Source organism: Xiphophorus maculatus, chromosome 20 (assembly GCF_002775205.1).
Source record: "Xiphophorus maculatus strain JP 163 A chromosome 20, X_maculatus-5.0-male, whole genome shotgun sequence".
NCBI classification, from domain to species: domain Eukaryota; kingdom Metazoa; phylum Chordata; class Actinopteri; order Cyprinodontiformes; family Poeciliidae; genus Xiphophorus; species Xiphophorus maculatus.
In genome coordinates, this window is record NC_036462.1 from 29,710,850 (window position 1) to 29,728,462 (window position 17,613).

The following is a 17,613-nucleotide window of genomic DNA, read 5'->3' on the forward strand; positions in this document are numbered from 1 at the left end:
AATAGACACGTAATGTTAAAGGAATAAATAAAATAGTTTGTACTGCCCTCTGCTGGAGAGCACCGCTCAGTGCAAATATTAGTGAAAAACGCAGACTCAATAAAAAATAAGTTTATTTTTGAGCTGGTTGACATTCAGCGAGAGATTTAAAAAAAACAAAAAACTATAACATAATTAATCTAACTGTGAATCTTTATGACATAATGCCGTGAAAATCATCTGAAAGCGGGAAAATAAACTCTGACAATAATGGTTCTAATCAACAACAATAATAATGGTTCAGGACAAACTGAATTTGTGTTCTAAACAAATTTATAACACACAACAAAAAAAGACTATACATCAGACATGTTGATGTTAAAAAATAAAGGCACCATTTGTTGTTTTCTGAGGTGCGTTCTCCTGACTTTTAATAAAGAAGTAATTACAAAGTTCTGCCGCTTGACCCGTCCCTCCTTCTGGTGCCCCTGCTGTGGGCCCCCTCCCACAGCAGCACCACTGATTGGTTTCTCCCCCAAACGTCCCGACTTCATTCCAGGAAGCTGTCCAGAGTCGGACATGTTGGAATCGTAGAGGGAGGCCGAGTTACTTTTTTCCTTTTGGCTTTCAGCAGAGGCCGGATCTCGGATAAAGGAGACTGGATCAAAGAGCTTGGTTAAGGAATGATGACATGCTGGTCAAAAAACACAACTTGGTCAATTTACAACAAATACTTTAAGTGCTTTTTAAGAGCTAGAATTGAGAACAAAGTTGAATTTATTGTGGATTTTCTCATATATGCCCACACACAACCACTAATATTTGGTTAAATGTTCTTTAGCAAGATGCACTAGGATTGGCAGTAGCAACTGAAACTTGGTTACAACTAGAAAATAACCCCTAAACCCACTAACAAACAAACTACTTTAAAGCTGCAATATGACATTTTTATGAAAGAAAATTAAATATTTGTTGAAAATGTCATCATGTTGTAACAGTATGGAATGAGACAGAACCTTTGGTAAAAGGTTTATTGTGTTTTGTTTCCACCTAAAAAAAAAAAAAGACCTCCTCTTTCAATAAATGAATAAACGGCCAAAATCTGTAACATTCATGAAGACCATTTTGAACTTTTCTCTGCCACAGGAGTGAAAACAGAAAACAAGGATACAGGTTGGATGAATTTAGTCCGTCCTCCTAATCCATCGTAGCCAGTTTGGACCTAATGAGAAGAAAAAACAGAAACTAAATAAAACAGATGGTACTTCGAGAAGCAAGAGATTTGTACATTGATTATGTTGTACATACGACTCCAGCCTTCTTCTGAGGGTCCAACATGCTTCTAAGAATCTTCTTTCTGAACAGAAGGGAGTTCCTCAAAAAAGGATCAAGCGTTGAATCTTCATTCTGAGCCAACGGCAGAAAATCACTGCGTTACGCTCAACGGGTGATAGTGAAACGTGTCTTGCAGAGAGACTGCTTCAAGCCTTACCTTGCTCAGACAGGAAAGTTTCTCTCCGTATTTTGACGAAGACGTTCTAGAAACGAAACAAGTTTTTCCGTCTGAGCCTTAAATCGACTGACTCGTCGTCCGAACCCGTCGACTCAAAGAGCTTACCCAGGTCGCTCCAGCCGCATCTTCTTCGAGGGAACCTGGGCCGATCTCTTTGACGAGACGTCGGGCGTGGCGATGTCATAGGTCATGTTGAGGTCGATGTCGTCACCGTGCGCCGGCTGGTGGAGGCTGGGGGGCTTCAGTTCCAGAGGCGCCGGGCTGCGGAGAAAAGCCCCAGGCGAATGACCGACGGAATTTCCTGGGAAACCGCTTCGAGGCCAGAGGAGGCTCTGAGGGAACGAACCTTTCGAAGACGAGCCTGCTGAGGGCTTCGTTGGTGCGTGTCGGCGTGCTCAGAGTCTTCTGGAGAAACTCCACTTTCTTCTTGAGACTCTGGGGACAGAACGCGAGCAGGAATCGGCACAAGCTCCTCGGACAGCGCAAGTGTACGTGTTTGTCTGATCTGCTCTTACGGAGATCTCCTTGTCGGCGCCGACCAGGTCTTTCTGCAGAGACTTCAACTCCTCTTTGAGCTGAAGCGCCTCCCGGGAAGCCTTCTGCAGCTAAAAACAAAGCAACCAAAAAAAAAAAAAAAAAAAGGTTGACAATCAGGAAGATGTTTTTTGGGACGTTTCACTTAAAGCTCCAGGCGTGACGCTACCTTGCTGTCTGAGGAGAGAACTTCTCTCTTCAGCTTCTCGCACATGTCGTTTGAAGACTTGAGTCTTCCTGTGAGGTTATCATATTCTCTGAGTACAGGGAAGTAGATGAAAATGTTTTGAGGAAGCAGAATTAAGAAAAATGATTAATTCTGATAGCTTTTCTTTCTGTCAAATTAAAATTAACTTGTTGCCCTTCTAGATATGTGATATCTACTATCTTGTAACAGGTACTGCCGATTACTGTGTCCAAGAGTCACTACAAACTCTCCAGACAGCCCACCGCTGAACAATTCTTTAAATCGGAAGGAAAGTGTGTCAGCTTTTACTAATTTCAACTTGCTTTGGATTTAACTTGCAGGTAAAGCCAGAGAACGAGGCAGAGCGCCATGATGAGAGGCCTTTCCTTCCCCACCAGTCTCACTGAGAATCGTTTATCAAAGATTGGGGGTAGATCTGGGTGCAGAAGTGGTGGCAGGAGAACTATTTATGAAACTGCGAGCAATAGGGGTAAACCAAAAAAAAAAAAAAATCGCACAGAATCGGCCAAAATTAAGGTCTGCCAGGTCAACGTTCAAAGTCAACCTTTATTTATACAGCACATTTACAACAGCCTCAGCTGACCAAAGTGATTCACAACAAACACATCATCACAGGTAGATAAATGATAAAGTAGAAAATAAAATTAAGCTTAGTAAAAAATAACACAAATATAAAATTGGGAGACACCAAAAGCTAATAGTGTGAATAAAAACCAAGGTCACATCAACAGTTAGCTCTATAGGGGTTAGCTATTAGGCAGCTAACTGCAGATGTCACCTGGCGGACTTTTAATTTTGGACGATTCTGTGACCGCCAAACCACCAAAAAAATTTACAAAAATATGTGCCGGTTTATTGGTGCTGGTGACTTTTGAGACAAATAATTAAAAAATAAAAAAACATATAAAAGTCGGATTTGGCCAAAATCAGCAGCTCAGGCTTTTTAAAAGTTGGTTGTCAGCCAAAAAAACTCCAACGGATACACCCCTAGTGTGTACACTGACCAATATATCTGGATGTTGACGAATCTGCCAGCTAGAAATAATTATTTACTGTTCGTAAGCAGATTTTGTTACGTTAACAGAATGTGTGACATGGATGAAGAGACAGTGACCCCTGCAACAATAACAACAAAAATCCATCAATCGAAGGGAAGGATCCAGCCTAACCAGCTGGTACTTACTTCTTCAGAGAGATGCAGTAGATGGAGAGCTGCTCCACTGCTGCCTGGCTCACACCCATATCTGTGATCATGGACTCCACTTCGCCTCGCTGACCCTGCAGCAGCACATTCAGGCTGGGAAAGACAACAGCTGGATCATCAGTTCACAAGAAGTCAGTAATTAAAGTCAAAACGATTTCATCAGAATAAATCCGTTCTGCCTCCTGTGACACACAACCCCCACCACCACTTCGCTAAAGTGAACATTTAAGTTCCTCATTTTACCCTTCAAAGGTTTTCATTTTGCCCCTCAGTCTGCGGACCTCCTCCTTCGCCACCTGAATTTCGTTCTGCTGCGTCTCCAAATAAACCATCTGCTTCTGTTGACACATCCAAACGTTACCAGGCCGACCAACGACGGTCTCACGGGGAGGATTCATCGCGTCGGCCTCGAAACAAAAAGCCGTACTTTGAGAGCGACGCAGAGCATCTCCTTTTCCATGACCTCTTTCCGCATGGCGTCCAGGTCTCTCCTCTGCTTGTTGACCGTGTCCTTCAAGCCGTCCATTTCCTTCTGTTTCTCCCGCCAGTCTCGATCTGAAAAAGCAAACACACAAAAACGATTAGATAGTCGATCAGCTGGCCATAGCAACCTTCAAATTAAAAGGGGGAAATTAAGTGCGTGTGTGGAGCACCTTTAGAGCTTAGCAGTGCCTTCATTCGATCAATCTCATTCTGTGAAAAACATGTGGAGAACACACTCAAGTGAAATGTAAAAACACATGCTAGAGAGCAGAATCTGTCATTTTTACCTTGATCTGATGGATTAAATTTATCCAAATTATTTTACATTTTTTAAATAAATTTTTAAAAATCTCTCTTGGACTGTTTGTTTACCTGCAGGCTCTCTGGGTCTGCAGACCCTTCCTCCCCCTCTCCTCCAATGTCAAAGAACAGTTTGTTGATGATGTGTCTGGTGCTGACCTACAGAAGAAGAAGAAGAAGAAAAAAATTATGCATCAATATGCATGAGTACGTAGTTCGGTCAAGCTCTGTTTTCTTTGTTATTGTGAGCGGGTGTTTCGCTACAGTACCTGTTTCCTGCACTGAGGACAGGTTTTGGTAGGAGCGGTCTGAAACCACTGAAGAAGACTGGAAGAAATTAGGAAAATATATTTTACAAACACACACACACACAAAAAAAAAGTGCTGGCATTTTTGGAGAATATTGACGGATTTGGACAGTTTAAATCGTCTTACCATTCGTAGTGAAAAGTGTGTCCGCAGTGAATGGCAGCCACATCTCTGGCGTGATCAAAGATGTCCGAGCAGATTGTACAATAGGCGAAAATGGGCATTTTTTTAAAAAGCCGGAAAAGAAAAAAAGGCCCGACCTGTTCGCGTTATATATGAAAGAAACAACAAACGGTTCACGTTACGACTTTACTGCGTTATTATCTCACCAACTATCAGCGTGCTTAACAGGACATATTTTAAAATGAGTGTTGTCGTCTCATGAGACGTAGTGACAGCTACAACAGCAACGGAGCTAGCACCTACATTACCGGTGTTCATATTTACTAAATAGAGACGCTAAGTTACAGCACAGTCCTTCGTAACAACCTCAAGCATCCCTAAACATATCCGTAAAGCTTTATTTGAAACTGGTTAGCGCCACATTGTAACTCAAACCACAGCTAGCTAACAGTCACACAACACTTCCTCCATCTGTGTGTGTTTCCCCGCTAGACTTTCAAACGGAAGCCCCGCCCCCATATGGTGCGTTCACGGTGCTATTTGTGCGTCAGTTTTGTTGCAGTCGTTTGTCCAGTTGTAGATTTTATGGGATTTTTTTGCAATACTATTATTGTAGCAGACGCCTCCCACCCTACCGCCCCCCCCCAAATGTAGGATTGTGGCTTTACCGATGAACAGTGAGGTTTATTGGGAGTAAACCCTGAGTTTCACCGTAAGAGCTGTACAAACAAACACAAAAAGTGTAAGCTACAACAAACCACGTTTGAAAACTAAAAATAACGTTCACTACTAAAAAATATCGACTGATTCAAAAATTATACCCTATTTGATTACAGTAAAACAAATTCACAATTCCAACCGATCAATATTAGAAATATCCTCATTCACAAAATAAGCATGCCTTGTGCCTCTATCAAAGGCCCCCTTTGATACGCTAATAAGATTCATTTTTATAACACTGGTTGCAACTTGTCTTCCGCCAAGCTGCCGCTCCACAACATAAACAGCGGAAGCTCTCCCATCAAAATAAAAGCATCAAATCAAAAACCGGAAGTCAACCATATACTACACAAAACAAAACGACATAAAGGCAAAAGGGAATACAACAAATAAGGAGCTTAACCTTCGGTTATTTGCAATTGTATACATCACTTTTTAAAACGCCAAATCGTAAAAAAAAAAAAAAAGACAAAATCAAAACGTAATATTTGACTTTAAGGTATACCTATTTATGCGAGCATTAGAAAAATTTTATTGTCTGAACAGATTATCCTAACAGTTTGTTTCTAATCTTTTAATTTTGTGTTTCTTCAAATACTGAATTAAAATCTACGTCAGTGATAATCTTCTATTTTTTCTACAGAGCCGTTACCCCAGTTATTAATTACTCTGGAAAATCAAAATAATTTTTTTTTTAAATTATTTTGATTATCTACTGTACAAGTGTGAAACAAGAACTTAGTTAAATTACAAACAAATTGCGATACAATATTGGATTTATGTTTGGTGCATACACTCTAACTCTAACACAATATTTGTGTCCAAAGGCTTTAAACCACTGAAAGAAATGATTGATGGTTGGACAACTTCATGTCATTGGTCATTTAATAATAGTAAAATTAACTACATACATAGCTATAAAAAACTCTGGGAATCCATCCAGCTTTGGGGAATTGCAACATCCACCTAAGATACTCATTCAAATACAAAAATGTAGCTGAGAACACAATAAAAAATACATTCAAGTTGTATAGCATCACACGAAAAGCCCTCACTAAAAACATAGTTTATAGCTGCATTAAAGTACATTACTCCCAACAAAAATTTCTCAAAGAAAATAAAAGAATTATAATCCAACATTAACTATATGGTTTATGAGATGAATTTAGCTGTGATGTCCAAAGTAGTCGCTTCAAATCGTTAAATATTGGTGAACGGGAAATCTGACTCAACAGTACATGTACATTAACTAGCATTGAAGCAGGTTCTCCCATCCATTGATGTTTCAACTGGTCCAACCAGTGTTACACAAAATCCATGTTGAATTGCTATAATATAGCAATTAAATCGAGCCAATGTAAAGCACACGAATGTATTTTCCATGTTAAACCATGCATAGACTGATTTTAACTCAACCATTTCTAATACAGTGGGCATTGATTGTCCGAACTAGAAATCTGCAGCTGTTGGAGCGTTTTAGTGTCCTATGAAAAACATGAAGAGTCACCATGAATAAAATACAGAGACAATCGCGGTGAATGATTGAGCGAGCAAAGAACAGTGATAACAAGGTTACTGATTGACAAGACTGATTTAGAGGCGACTAAACGGATTCACTTCATGAATTACACAGTTTGTTTTTATTTGAACTTGAATGAAGTTTTCAGAAACCCAAGTTATCATCTTTACTAGAGTTTGTGCGCTGTTGTTGTTGTTCAAATGCAAATGCTTACTTTTGATCATTGCAATCAGACCAAATCCCTAAATATCTCAATAACCCTCACCCTTAATCCTGCTGGGACAATGGTGGGGGGGGGGGCGTTCAGTTACTACCTGTGACCATAGGTGATAGTCTGAATGTATACTGTATGTAAAAAAAAAAGTCTTTAATTTATGGTTAAATACCAGCAGCTATCGGCAGGAATTTTATTGTATTTGTACCATATAATTATGGTGGAATTCTGGCAACCATAGTTGCTTGTATTTTACTATAAATTAAAGATTTTTCTTCTTTTTGTTTTACAGTGTAGATGGATAGTAAAAACAAAGAACTTTGGTCAAAAGGCAGTGGGGTAAAGAGTCAACCCAACTTGTCTGAATGAAGGTGAAAGTACTCTTCTCAAGCCTCTGATACAGGGATCTGCAACCCGCGGCTCCAGAGCCACGAGTGGTTCTTTGGATCTTCCACAATGGGTCTTTATAACTCTGGCTAAGATGATAAAATTCCAACTATTGTTTTTAAATATGGCTACGATAACAACAACGTGCTGATTTTGCGTTTGCGAAAAAGTTGCTAAATGTAGCAAAGAAGTTGCTAAGCTAGCAACAGTGTTAGCAATTTTGTGATGACGCGCTGACGGCTGAGTATTAGAGCAGGAGCTTCTTAAAGAGACGGAGGCCAATTTCATGCCGTCAATGTTCAAAGTTAAATTTCCTAACTTATGTTTGATATATAACAATTGAAGGTGAAATAGTTACTCGATTGTGCTATAAATTGGCACCATCTGCCTTGAAAATACATACCACCCCTTTGAACATTAAACACATAATGACACAGTAATCAACATAGTTTGGGCTTGGGTTAAAAAGGTTGTTGCATTCAATTTGAAAAAGGATACAAATATTTGACAAGAACTATTTTTGCTTTAAGTCAAATGAAGATAGTTCCGTTATTTCATTACGAAATTGATATTCCATCTTCATTTTTTTTATATTATTTTTTGAAACATTGCCTCGTTTTCAATTAGAAGTTTCTCTGTTCAATGAAAATAGACAAAACTAGCGAGGAGTAGATATTAATAAGTTTTCCTTGAACATCTCCAATGGTTGGATAAACCTGGCAAATAAATTCACAATGTACTGAAACGTGGAATGATGAAACAGTAAAATAAATACATATTCATATGTTAATTTGGCATATGATAAAATAAATACTTTCTATTTTTTTAATAACAAACATGTATTATAGGTAAGAATGAATGCATACTTTTCCAGTCTACATTTTTTAAAAATCACATATAATTGTATTTATTTATTTTTAATTTTGAGAATAATCTGGTGAATGTTTTAATATTTATTTATTTAAAGTGTAATTTATTTGTATTTGAAGTATTTTTAACTCTTCATTCAGTCATTGACTTAATAATTATGTTTTTTTTTATGTTTTCTTTACCAACTTAGACTCAAAATACATAAAGTAGCTTAGATAATCAACTAAACGCAAACAAACAAACAAACAAAAAGCACGTGACTTCGTCCTCACAGCACTCACGTGCTTCTCTTTTTCTGGACTAGGGACTTCATATCCCACAATTCCCACTTCCGCCACCTAGCATGTTGGCAGGCAGCAGCAGTACTTTAGTTTCGTGCAGCTAGCTGCTGCAGCAGCTACATGAGTGGAGGAGACGTGGACTGAAACACGAAAGCCGTGGAAATGAGAGGTAGAAATCTGACAGTTGTCCGTCTTGTGACGAGAAATGTTCGTGTTGCTGTAGGAAGTTGGAGTAGACGTCGCGAGCCTCCGATATAACTGACGTCCGTTGGCGTTAGCAGTTAAGAGTAGCCTCTGAAGTTCTCCTTTAGGGAATGCTTCCAGCTAAATAAAGGATGTGAGAGAACAATATACCCCCCCCAACACTATTGTTTTGGTTCCGTAATTTAGTTTCACTTCATTTTTTTTACTGCTGGTACTAGTTTGTAGCTTTTAGTCACTGTAGAAGTAAAGCAGGGTATAACCCCGTGCATCTTTAAACGACGCAGTCACGAAGCCGCCCCGACCTTTGGACCCAGCTCTCAGTCTGTGTCGGTCCTGCTGTCCAGGTGTGTGAACCTAACCCTGACCCAGGGATGGAAGGAGAAACTGGCAAGGCGACCGTGTCCTGGGAGAACGGTATGCTGGCCCCTGTGGACCGGCTGCGCTCGGACAGGGCGGACAGCCCCACACCGGGTCTGGTGGAGGGGACGGAACCAGGTGAGCTGAGCTTAGCCCGCTCTCACCTCTCCAAAAACGATCTGAAACTATTTCCGGGGTGATTTGGTTTGTTTTTGTTTCAGGATTCACGTGAAACTGTTATATGTGAACATCAACATGTCTGTATTTCCCAGACAGATGTTTGTTTTTTTCCCGTCCTGCAGTAGGGCTTCAACATCATGTAGACTCCAGGTCAGTTTTGGAGTAATCTGGATTAGATTATATTAAGTGTCTTTTACTGCCTTGGTAGCAACTTTTCAGAATTTTCAATTACTGTATACCCAAAAAGTTTAATTTGGATTTGTATTTGGCCCCCAACACTTTAGTAGAACCACCAATTGCTACAGGTCTTTCGGGATATGCCACTCCCCACTTTGCCAGACTAGGGCCTCATTTATGAGAACGTAATACAGATTTAGGTGCAAAAGTTCCACATCTGATAGATGAATTTACTGGCCACTGTCTGCTCAGAGTTGATTTTAAAATCCATAACCTTATTTATTCACGGTTTCAGTGGGATTGTCCACAGAATTTGTGACCTAGATGAAAGAAAGATGATGAAAGCAAAGACAGAATAACTAAAAACAGTAACCGTTGACCTGAAAGACATATATACATATACTTGAAACTTGAAAAATGAAGAATGTATTTGTAGTTAGGCTGGCTTATCTCTTGAACCTAGAGATATTTTTTGATGAGGTCATGCTGAAGGTGGTTTGGGTGTGAAGTAGCATGATTGTGCACATTCTAGGGTTGTGTAAATTAATGCAGAACACTGTGCTTTAGCTCTTCCTGTCGTGAAAGACAGCAGTACATGCAGAGATGAGTTGAACTTGGACGTTTATAGCAAGTCCTTGTGTTTTCATAAGAGCACACTTGTATTCCGCAAGTGGAGGCAGCACTCAGTGAAGAGCAGCTGCTAATGCTAACACAGAACCTTTCCAGGGATGAGAGTTGGTAGCAGGCTGGAGGAATTCTGCAGGCTCACATTAGACGTTCTACAACACAGCTGGCTGGCTCTGGAGAACCGATCCAGTTCTCCAGAGCCAGCATCCTGCAACCTGTAGATTGGGGTTGAAACTATTATTCGTGATTAATCGATTAATGAAATAATCGTCAACTAATTCAGTAAATGATTAATCGTTATCTGGAGTATACAGACTCAAAAAAGGGAGACTTACAGAAAAAAATAACAAATTTAGAGCAGTAATTAAGTCAAAAACTATACATAAAATTGATACATTTCGCATTTAAGATTAAGACACCATTGTCTGTAAAAATGTTTTAGCCAAATCTCCTCAAATGGAATAGTTTTAGCTTTGCCTTGTCCAGATTCATTAAAGGAATACAAACTTATTGCATTCTAGGAAATAAACTTTTTATTTTTATATTTAAAAAGGAACTGAAGTATTTGTTTTGTATTCATATTTTAATGTAATTCTAATACTGTAAAAAAGGTAAAGTGGTTAAATGAAAAATCTGTGGAATATGTACATGTTTCTGTGTCCCATTATTCATCAGAGACATTGATAGAAATTTCTGAGGTTCAAAACGTGGAAAATTCTGGAACCTCAGAAATTTCCAGGTTTTTCTTTGTTTGTTGTTTTTCTCAAAAATTCCTGAGATAAATCTCGATTCCATGTTTTATTTTCTACCAAATTTTGACTTTTCAAACTTTTTCAGACTTTTTTTTTTTTTTTTTAATTTAGATGATTTATTTGGTGGAAATTTACAAAAAAAAATTCTATTTACAGTGGCCTTAATACTCAGTTATAAGAAAAAGCTCTTCTATCTCCCAGTTTACTTTTAGTAGTTCCTTGGTGTTTGGCGCCCCCACCTGATCCACGTCAGAACTCCTTAATATGTTCATCATCTAATTCAAATGACACATATGGTATAAAAAAATGCAAGCCTGACATATCATCACTTTGGATGTTTCCACTAGGAGAAATATTTATGTTTTTTCAGATTAAACTCGGTTATTTCTGTTTCGTTTTTGTGGAACATGAAGACCTATCATAATCTGATCTTGATTGTGAATCTCAAATGGATGAGATCCACAATCTTTGTTCTTACGTTAGGGACTAAGAGGATGTTTTGAGAAATCACCATTGGTTAACCACTTTGATTTCAGGTCTTTTTGTGGTATTTAAGTAGAAATGGCCTCTTAACACCTTCCATTAAAAGCCATTTGTTTTAATAAATATGTCCCTTTTATCAATGCAGGCGCTGGTCAGCAGAGCGCTATTTTCTATCACGCACAGTCCTACGAAGACCTGACCGCCCAGGCTGAGGAAGAAGCCCAGAGGGCGCCAGGGTCAGACAGTTCAGCGGAACATGATGAAGAGGAGTTCAACGCCCTGGTGGGGGAGAAAAGCGCCAAGGAGCGGCTCAACAGCGAGGCCTCGTCCGAGAGCAGAACCAAAGAGGAGGACGTGTCCAGCGAGGCATGGAGGAGCCACAAAAAGCACGTGTTTGTGCTGAGTGAGGCCGGAAAGCCGATCTACACCCGCTACGGCACGGAGGAGGCCCTGTCCAGCACCATGGGGGTGATGATGGCGCTGGTGTCTTTTGTAGAGGCGGAGAAGAACATCATCCGCTCCATCCACGCAGGTCAAAGAACGCTTCGGTTTTAACTCAGCATATCAGGTTTTGTCCCTGATATGCTGAGTGTGATACTTTAGTAAAGTCAATAAATGCTCGCTTATCTTAAATTTTGGTAAAATAACATAGGTATTCACTTTTAAATGAAGGTTTTTACAACTTCTACATAGTTTGATCTAGCAAAAACTCGTAACATGCACGCAAATGAGTTCCTATTAGTTTTTGGTGCTTGAATATCAACTTCAGTCATATTCAATAATTAGTATGTGTTCTTGGGAGGCTTGTTTGTGTGACTAAAACATACAGTTTCATTTATGTATCAAAAATGTTTTATTTTTTATTGTTCAAATTAGGGATGCATCAATCCACTTTTTTCTCTCCTGATGCCGATACAGATATCTGAGGTTCAGTATCGGCCGATACCGATCTGATACAGAAAAACAGTGCTGAATGAACTTAAAACATTTCATATTAAACACAGACGTAAATGTGCTGAATTACAAATTTACCTTATAACTCTGCATCAGTACAGCATACTTAAATGCACCAGTGGCTTCACAAGCTTGGCCAAACATGTACAAGCAACACAACTTTAGTTTGCTTAGTCAGTGCAACTAGGAGTATAACAGCCAATATAAAATAAATAATATCAAAACTGAAGCTGACAAAAACAGTAGGTTGTCTGTCTCGGTCACTGCAACAAACCTTCTTTCAAATGGTTCAGACAGTGCAACTAGGAAATCTAAATATTAGTATAAAATAAATAATAAAGCATGCCTGAGAGCACAAAGAATTAGACCGTGTAGATCTGCCCTTATGGATCTGGCACGTTGCCACTAATACCCAGTCTAGAATTTTTTTTTCAGTTTTGGGAATGATACAGATATTAATGTCGGATCGGTGTGTCTCTAATCTGAGAACAGATCAGGTCAGACGACATACTGTGATCCTCGTTTTAAACGATGAAAAACGGTTTCGACGATTGACCAGCAACAGGTAGAAGTCAAGAGGATTTATTTAGCACATTTCAGCCCAAAACATTATACGGTTTTGATACAAGCAATAAACATAACCTTTAATCAAAAGCCATAATCAAAAATCATCAATACACTTTAAATGTATTGGTCAGTGCTCCATTTATTACGAATCAAAAGCAGCTCGAAACAGGTGGGTTTTTAGCCTTGATTTAAAGGAACTTAGTGTTTTGGCATTTTTGCAGTTTTCTGGAAGCTTGTTCAAGATTTGTGTCGGATAGAAGCTGAGTTTCGTCAGGGACGATTAATTGGTGATTGGTAACGCGTTCAGCAAAGCAGCCAATCGACCTGACCCTCTGTGTCTCGGCTCCCAGACGGCTGTAAGGTGGTTTTCCTCACCAAGAGTCCTCTGGTCCTGGTAGGCGTGACCAAGAGCGGTCAGTCGGAGAAGGAGCTGCTCCGGGAGCTTCAGTACATCTACTACCAGATCGTCAGCCTGCTCACCCTGACCCAGCTCAACCACATCTTTCAGCACAAGCAGAATTACGACCTGCGCCGTCTGCTGGCCGGCTCCGAGTACCTCACCGACAACCTGCTGCACCGGCTGGAGCGCGACCCGGGCCTGCTGCTCAGCGCCGTCACCTGCCTGCCCCTGGCCAGCTCCGCCAGGGACGTGGTGTCGTCCAGCCTGCAGGCGGCCAAGGCCAAGAACCTGGTGTTCTCCATCCTGCTGGCCGGCGACCGCCTGGTCACCCTGGTCCGCAAGAAGGACCAGTTCCTGCACCACATAGACTTGCACCTGGTCTTCAACCTCGTCGGCTCGTCTTCGTCGTTCCGGGAGGGCGAGGGCTGGACGCCCATCTGCCTGCCCAAGTTCAACACGGCCGGCTTCTTCCACGCCCACATCTCCTACCTGGAGCCCGGCTCCGAGCTTTGCCTCATCCTGGTCTCCACCGACAGGGAGGACTTCTTCAACATGTCGGACTGCAAGCAGCGCTTCATGGAGAGGCTGAGTAAGCGCAGCGCCTACCAGGCCATGAAGGAGGCGCTCAAGTGCCAAAGCTACTCGGTGGTGCAGGTCGGAATCCCAGAACTGCGGCACTTCCTGTACAAGTCGAAAAGCTCAGGCTTGTACACCAGGTGAGAGGTCAACTTCTGGCGGAAACTAGGGATGTACCGATCCACTTTTTGTTTTTGTTTTGTTTTTTGGTTCCGATACCGATATCTGAGGTTTAGTATCAGCCAACACCAACCTGACACTGAAAAACTATCAATGCACCGATATGGAAAACTTTGGTCAAATATTGCTGTTATGGCCGGTAACCGATATTTACCAATATTATACATAATTTAGTGCTATTTCAACACCTTTGTAGTATTTAAGATTGGATCGGTGCATCTTTAGTGAAAATGCTCATTTTTATCCTCCAACTGAGATGTTGGACGTTTTTCGAGTACTTTTATGGGTTTTTTCTGTCCAGTCCAGAGATACCTGAGGTGTACCAGTCTGATGAGGAGCAGGAGAGGCTGATGGGACTCTACCAGGACCTTCACAGCTGTTTACACCACCCGACCAGACCGCTGCGCTCCTTCTACCGCTGCGGTGAAGCTGAAAACCTGCTGGCCATGGTGGGTGGATGTCTCTGTCAAAATGCAAAAATATCACAGCAGAAGCTGCATTTTTGCTTTTATTAAGGAATTTTACACTGCTTCAAGTGGAGCGCAGATTGTAAATTCAATTCATTAGCGTAAACACGAGGAGCACAGAATCCAGTAAGCTGATTGTTTTTACTTCAAGCTCCATACAGTGGCTATAGAAAGTATATTTTGGCTTAATGAAGCATTTATGATCAACACAGTTTGGCTTTTTTGACAAAAAAAAAAGTACAAAAAACTCTGTTAATGTCAAACTAAAGACTGATTTCTACAAAAATAAAATATGTTTAAATAAAATTGTTCTTTTAAATAAAAAAAACAATTGCATAATTATTCACCTCCTTCCAGTCAGCGTCTGGATGCTGCAGTTGATGCCACTAGCCTTGCTTAGTTCATCGTGAGGGTTTCAGCAGTTAAAGCCTTTCCTCTGCCTACATGCCCCAGAATGCCATTTTAGAATGAAGCCAACATCAAAAGTAATTCCAAAATTCACAAACAACCTCATATTAAAAATAAATAAATAGGTTAAAAAAAATATCAAAGGCTAAACATCAGAATTTTGAGAAACAACAAAACTCTATTTGAATCAATTCACTTCTTGAATAAAGTATTTTAAATTGCTTCTCAACTTTTTATGTGGGAGTGCATTCTGAGAGTATTCTGTTACTGCCACCTACTGGTGGGATTGTTTACCTTACAGACTTTGCCCCTCTGGAGTTTGACGCTTTCATTTGGTTTTAGTTGGCTTGATGAATCCTGCAGCCTGCCATTCCACAGCAGGACATTTATAAAGTATGATATCCTCAGTGTTTCAGTTGTGTAATGAGAACTTGCTGAAACCAGTCCAAGCTGTTTCTGTTATTTCAAATCTGGGAAGATGTCTTGTAGTTTTACCATCTTGTTTCCTTAAAACTTTACATTTAAGGGAAAAAATATATCTGTGGTAGTGGAGCTTAAGTGAATGTTACATCCTGCTGCTTTTTCATGCCACCTTTTCTGCATTTTTGTTGTTTTTTCCTGGCCTGCAGGTGACGAGCGGCTTCGAGCTCTACCTCTGCTTCAGTCCGCTGGCGACTAAGGCCCTGGCGTATTCTGCCGTGAACAAGCTCCTAAAGTGGATCCGGAGGGAGGAGGATCGCCTCTTCATCCTGAGTCCTCTCACATACTGAGCCGAACCTCCCGAGATCGTAGACAACTCTGTCGCCACCTACTGGCATGGTGCCAGCAGCCTCACGGGACAATAAAACCACAATCATCTCACCGTAGACAAGTTGATTGTCAGAGCTATGCATTTCAAGACTCTGGGACTCCCCCGATTTAATTCCTTCATTTGTTATTTTACAGGCTTTGCTATAGAAGTTGAATTAAAGCAGTGTTTTACCTGGGAAGATTTTAAATAGTTTTATTTTGAATTAGGAGAGACTGCTGCAGCTTGAGATAGAAATTGTTCGTTGTGAAAGTTCTTAATAATAAAGACTCATTTCACTGTAACAGAGCTGTCATGCTTCTGAAAGCACAACAGTTTTTTTTAAAAGCTGTAATTTCGTTTCTTAGGAACTTAGAGTAAACAAAAAAAAAAACCAGGCTTTGCAAACGTGGCGCTAACAAGCTGCAGCAACACCTTTTACTGTCTTTGAAGATCCAAGCCTGTTGGCCACAATTCCTGTTGAGCCCTGTTGATTCCAGGAAACGCTGCCGTTTTCCCGTCTATGCACTCCTGTCTTCTAAAAAAATACTCCATGTAAGAGACTGGAAGCTGTTCACTGTGTTTTTAAGCTTCTCGTTGTTTTTCTCGATGTAAACTGTTCCAGTGTTCAAATGCTAATGTGCCGTTTCATTCCTCTCACCTGAGAAATCACCTTTTAATGCATGTGCCACACCACGAGAGTCCTCTGTGTTTCACTACATCTTGTTTTTTTTGGGGGGGGGGAGGGTTGCCACTAAGCACGCCTTAACTCATTAGTTTTGTGCAAAAGCTGATAATTTATTGAAGCCGCATTCTCAGAACAATTGTCTGTTAATAAATAAGAGACCAATCCAAGCTTTCGTCATCCTTAAATTCCGCCCCGATGCAAACGTGTACAAAACACAACGCTATGTTTGCTGTTGCCTTAAGCGGTAGGTGAACTGTACACACATGAAGCACGATGAAAACAAGAGACCCAGACGCTCCAAAATATGACTTTAGATTGGAGAAGACAGGTTAGTATAAAGAAAGTGTATTAGTTGTAGTTTTCACATAAAGATTGGATTAAAATGGTTAAGGCAGGACTGGAAGGGAGTGACAAATTCACATTTTGCTAGTTAAGAACAACAATACATATGCATCTCACAATTAAAACAACACTAAAAGATGCGTACAATTCAAATTGTGAGGCTTAAATAGGTTGAACAACAGATGCATTTTGAATATTTGAAATTTTGACTAATATTGGTTGCCACAGATGAAAACCCTAAATTCAGCTTTTGTGGAAAAGTGACTTATTTTTAGACTAGTAGAAAATACTATTAGCACAAATATTACGTCATGGCGCGCACAGTCGGAAGACAGCTGAGTTGATGGCATCCAAGCATGTTAATGACAAGTTTAGTGGAAGGAAAAAGTGTGGTAAAGGGGGGAAAAGTACAGAAATAGCATCCTTGAGTGGATTGGGAAGCAAATCCCATTTTGAGAGTTTAGCGGGGATACATCAGAGGTATGGGAACTACTGGTTACATTGGGTTAAGCCATTCCAAAACCAGAGACAACCTTAGATGGATTCCACCAGGACTGAGATTTCCAAAGTCCCTTTTCACATAAAAACATGTGATCAGCACTTCAATAGGAAAATAAATAATCAAGGTACCAGGAGTGGAGAGTCGAACTTCAATAAATGTTAATGCACCACATGCTTTTTTCCCGGTGAGCTTTATCAAGATTTCTGATTTCATTTTACTCCAGAGCTTGCCTTATTGTCAAACGCAATGACGTGGTTCTATTAATCCATGCCATTTCTTTTAAACAGTTTTGTAATTTGCTTTAAACTTATTAGCTGG

General features: G+C 40.3%; 2 protein-coding genes across 5 annotated transcripts; one reads left to right on the forward strand and one right to left on the reverse strand.

The window, feature by feature from the left end:
- Nucleotides 1-115: 115 nt before the first annotated feature.
- On the reverse strand, nucleotides 116-5,213 carry traip (TRAF interacting protein). Its single transcript, XM_005808481.2, has 15 exons — nucleotides 4,657-5,213; nucleotides 4,491-4,548; nucleotides 4,294-4,380; nucleotides 4,092-4,131; nucleotides 3,866-3,993; nucleotides 3,682-3,776; nucleotides 3,418-3,531; nucleotides 2,196-2,283; nucleotides 2,008-2,097; nucleotides 1,839-1,927; nucleotides 1,598-1,753; nucleotides 1,472-1,517; nucleotides 1,288-1,386; nucleotides 1,151-1,201; nucleotides 116-637 (listed from the first exon to the last, which is right to left on the reverse strand). Exons 1-15 carry the CDS (start codon nucleotides 4,752-4,754, stop codon nucleotides 530-532), a joined length of 1,347 nt encoding a protein of 448 aa, XP_005808538.1. The 5' UTR covers nucleotides 4,755-5,213; the 3' UTR covers nucleotides 116-529.
- Nucleotides 5,214-8,685: 3,472 nt separating this feature from the next.
- Nucleotides 8,686-16,618, forward strand: mon1a (MON1 homolog A, secretory trafficking associated). 4 transcript variants are annotated; one of them, XM_023325387.1, is made up of 6 exons: nucleotides 8,686-8,813; nucleotides 9,133-9,343; nucleotides 11,570-11,956; nucleotides 13,296-14,061; nucleotides 14,403-14,550; nucleotides 15,606-16,618. In XM_023325387.1, the coding sequence occupies exons 2-6, from the start codon at nucleotides 9,220-9,222 to the stop codon at nucleotides 15,744-15,746; spliced, it is 1,566 nt and encodes a 521-aa protein (XP_023181155.1). In that variant the 5' UTR covers nucleotides 8,686-8,813; nucleotides 9,133-9,219; the 3' UTR covers nucleotides 15,747-16,618. The 4 variants fall into 4 exon arrangements, with proteins under 4 accessions (XP_023181155.1, XP_023181154.1, XP_005808521.1 ...); XM_023325386.1 differs by having other exon boundaries at nucleotides 9,193-9,343; XM_005808464.2 differs by having other exon boundaries at nucleotides 8,686-9,343.
- Nucleotides 16,619-17,613: the final 995 nt, after the last annotated feature.

Bases quoted from the DNA above. Each gene is read 5' to 3' on its own strand.
- traip (XM_005808481.2), bottom strand. From the start codon at position 4,754: ATGCCCATTTTCGCCTATTGTACAATCTGCTCGGACATCTTTGATCAC. The intron at 2,098-2,195 runs GTAGCGTCACGC...CTTTGTTTTTAG, and splicing joins TTCTCTCCTCAGACAGCAAG to CTGCAGAAGGCTTCCCGGGA. The intron at 1,754-1,838 runs GTTCGTTCCCTC...TTTTCTCCGCAG, and splicing joins AGCAGGCTCGTCTTCGAAAG to CCCGGCGCCTCTGGAACTGA.
- mon1a (XM_005808464.2), top strand. From the start codon at position 9,220: ATGGAAGGAGAAACTGGCAAGGCGACCGTGTCCTGGGAGAACGGTATG. The intron at 14,062-14,402 runs GTGAGAGGTCAA...TTTTCTGTCCAG, and splicing joins AGCTCAGGCTTGTACACCAG to TCCAGAGATACCTGAGGTGT. The intron at 14,551-15,605 runs GTGGGTGGATGT...CCTGGCCTGCAG, and splicing joins CTGAAAACCTGCTGGCCATG to GTGACGAGCGGCTTCGAGCT.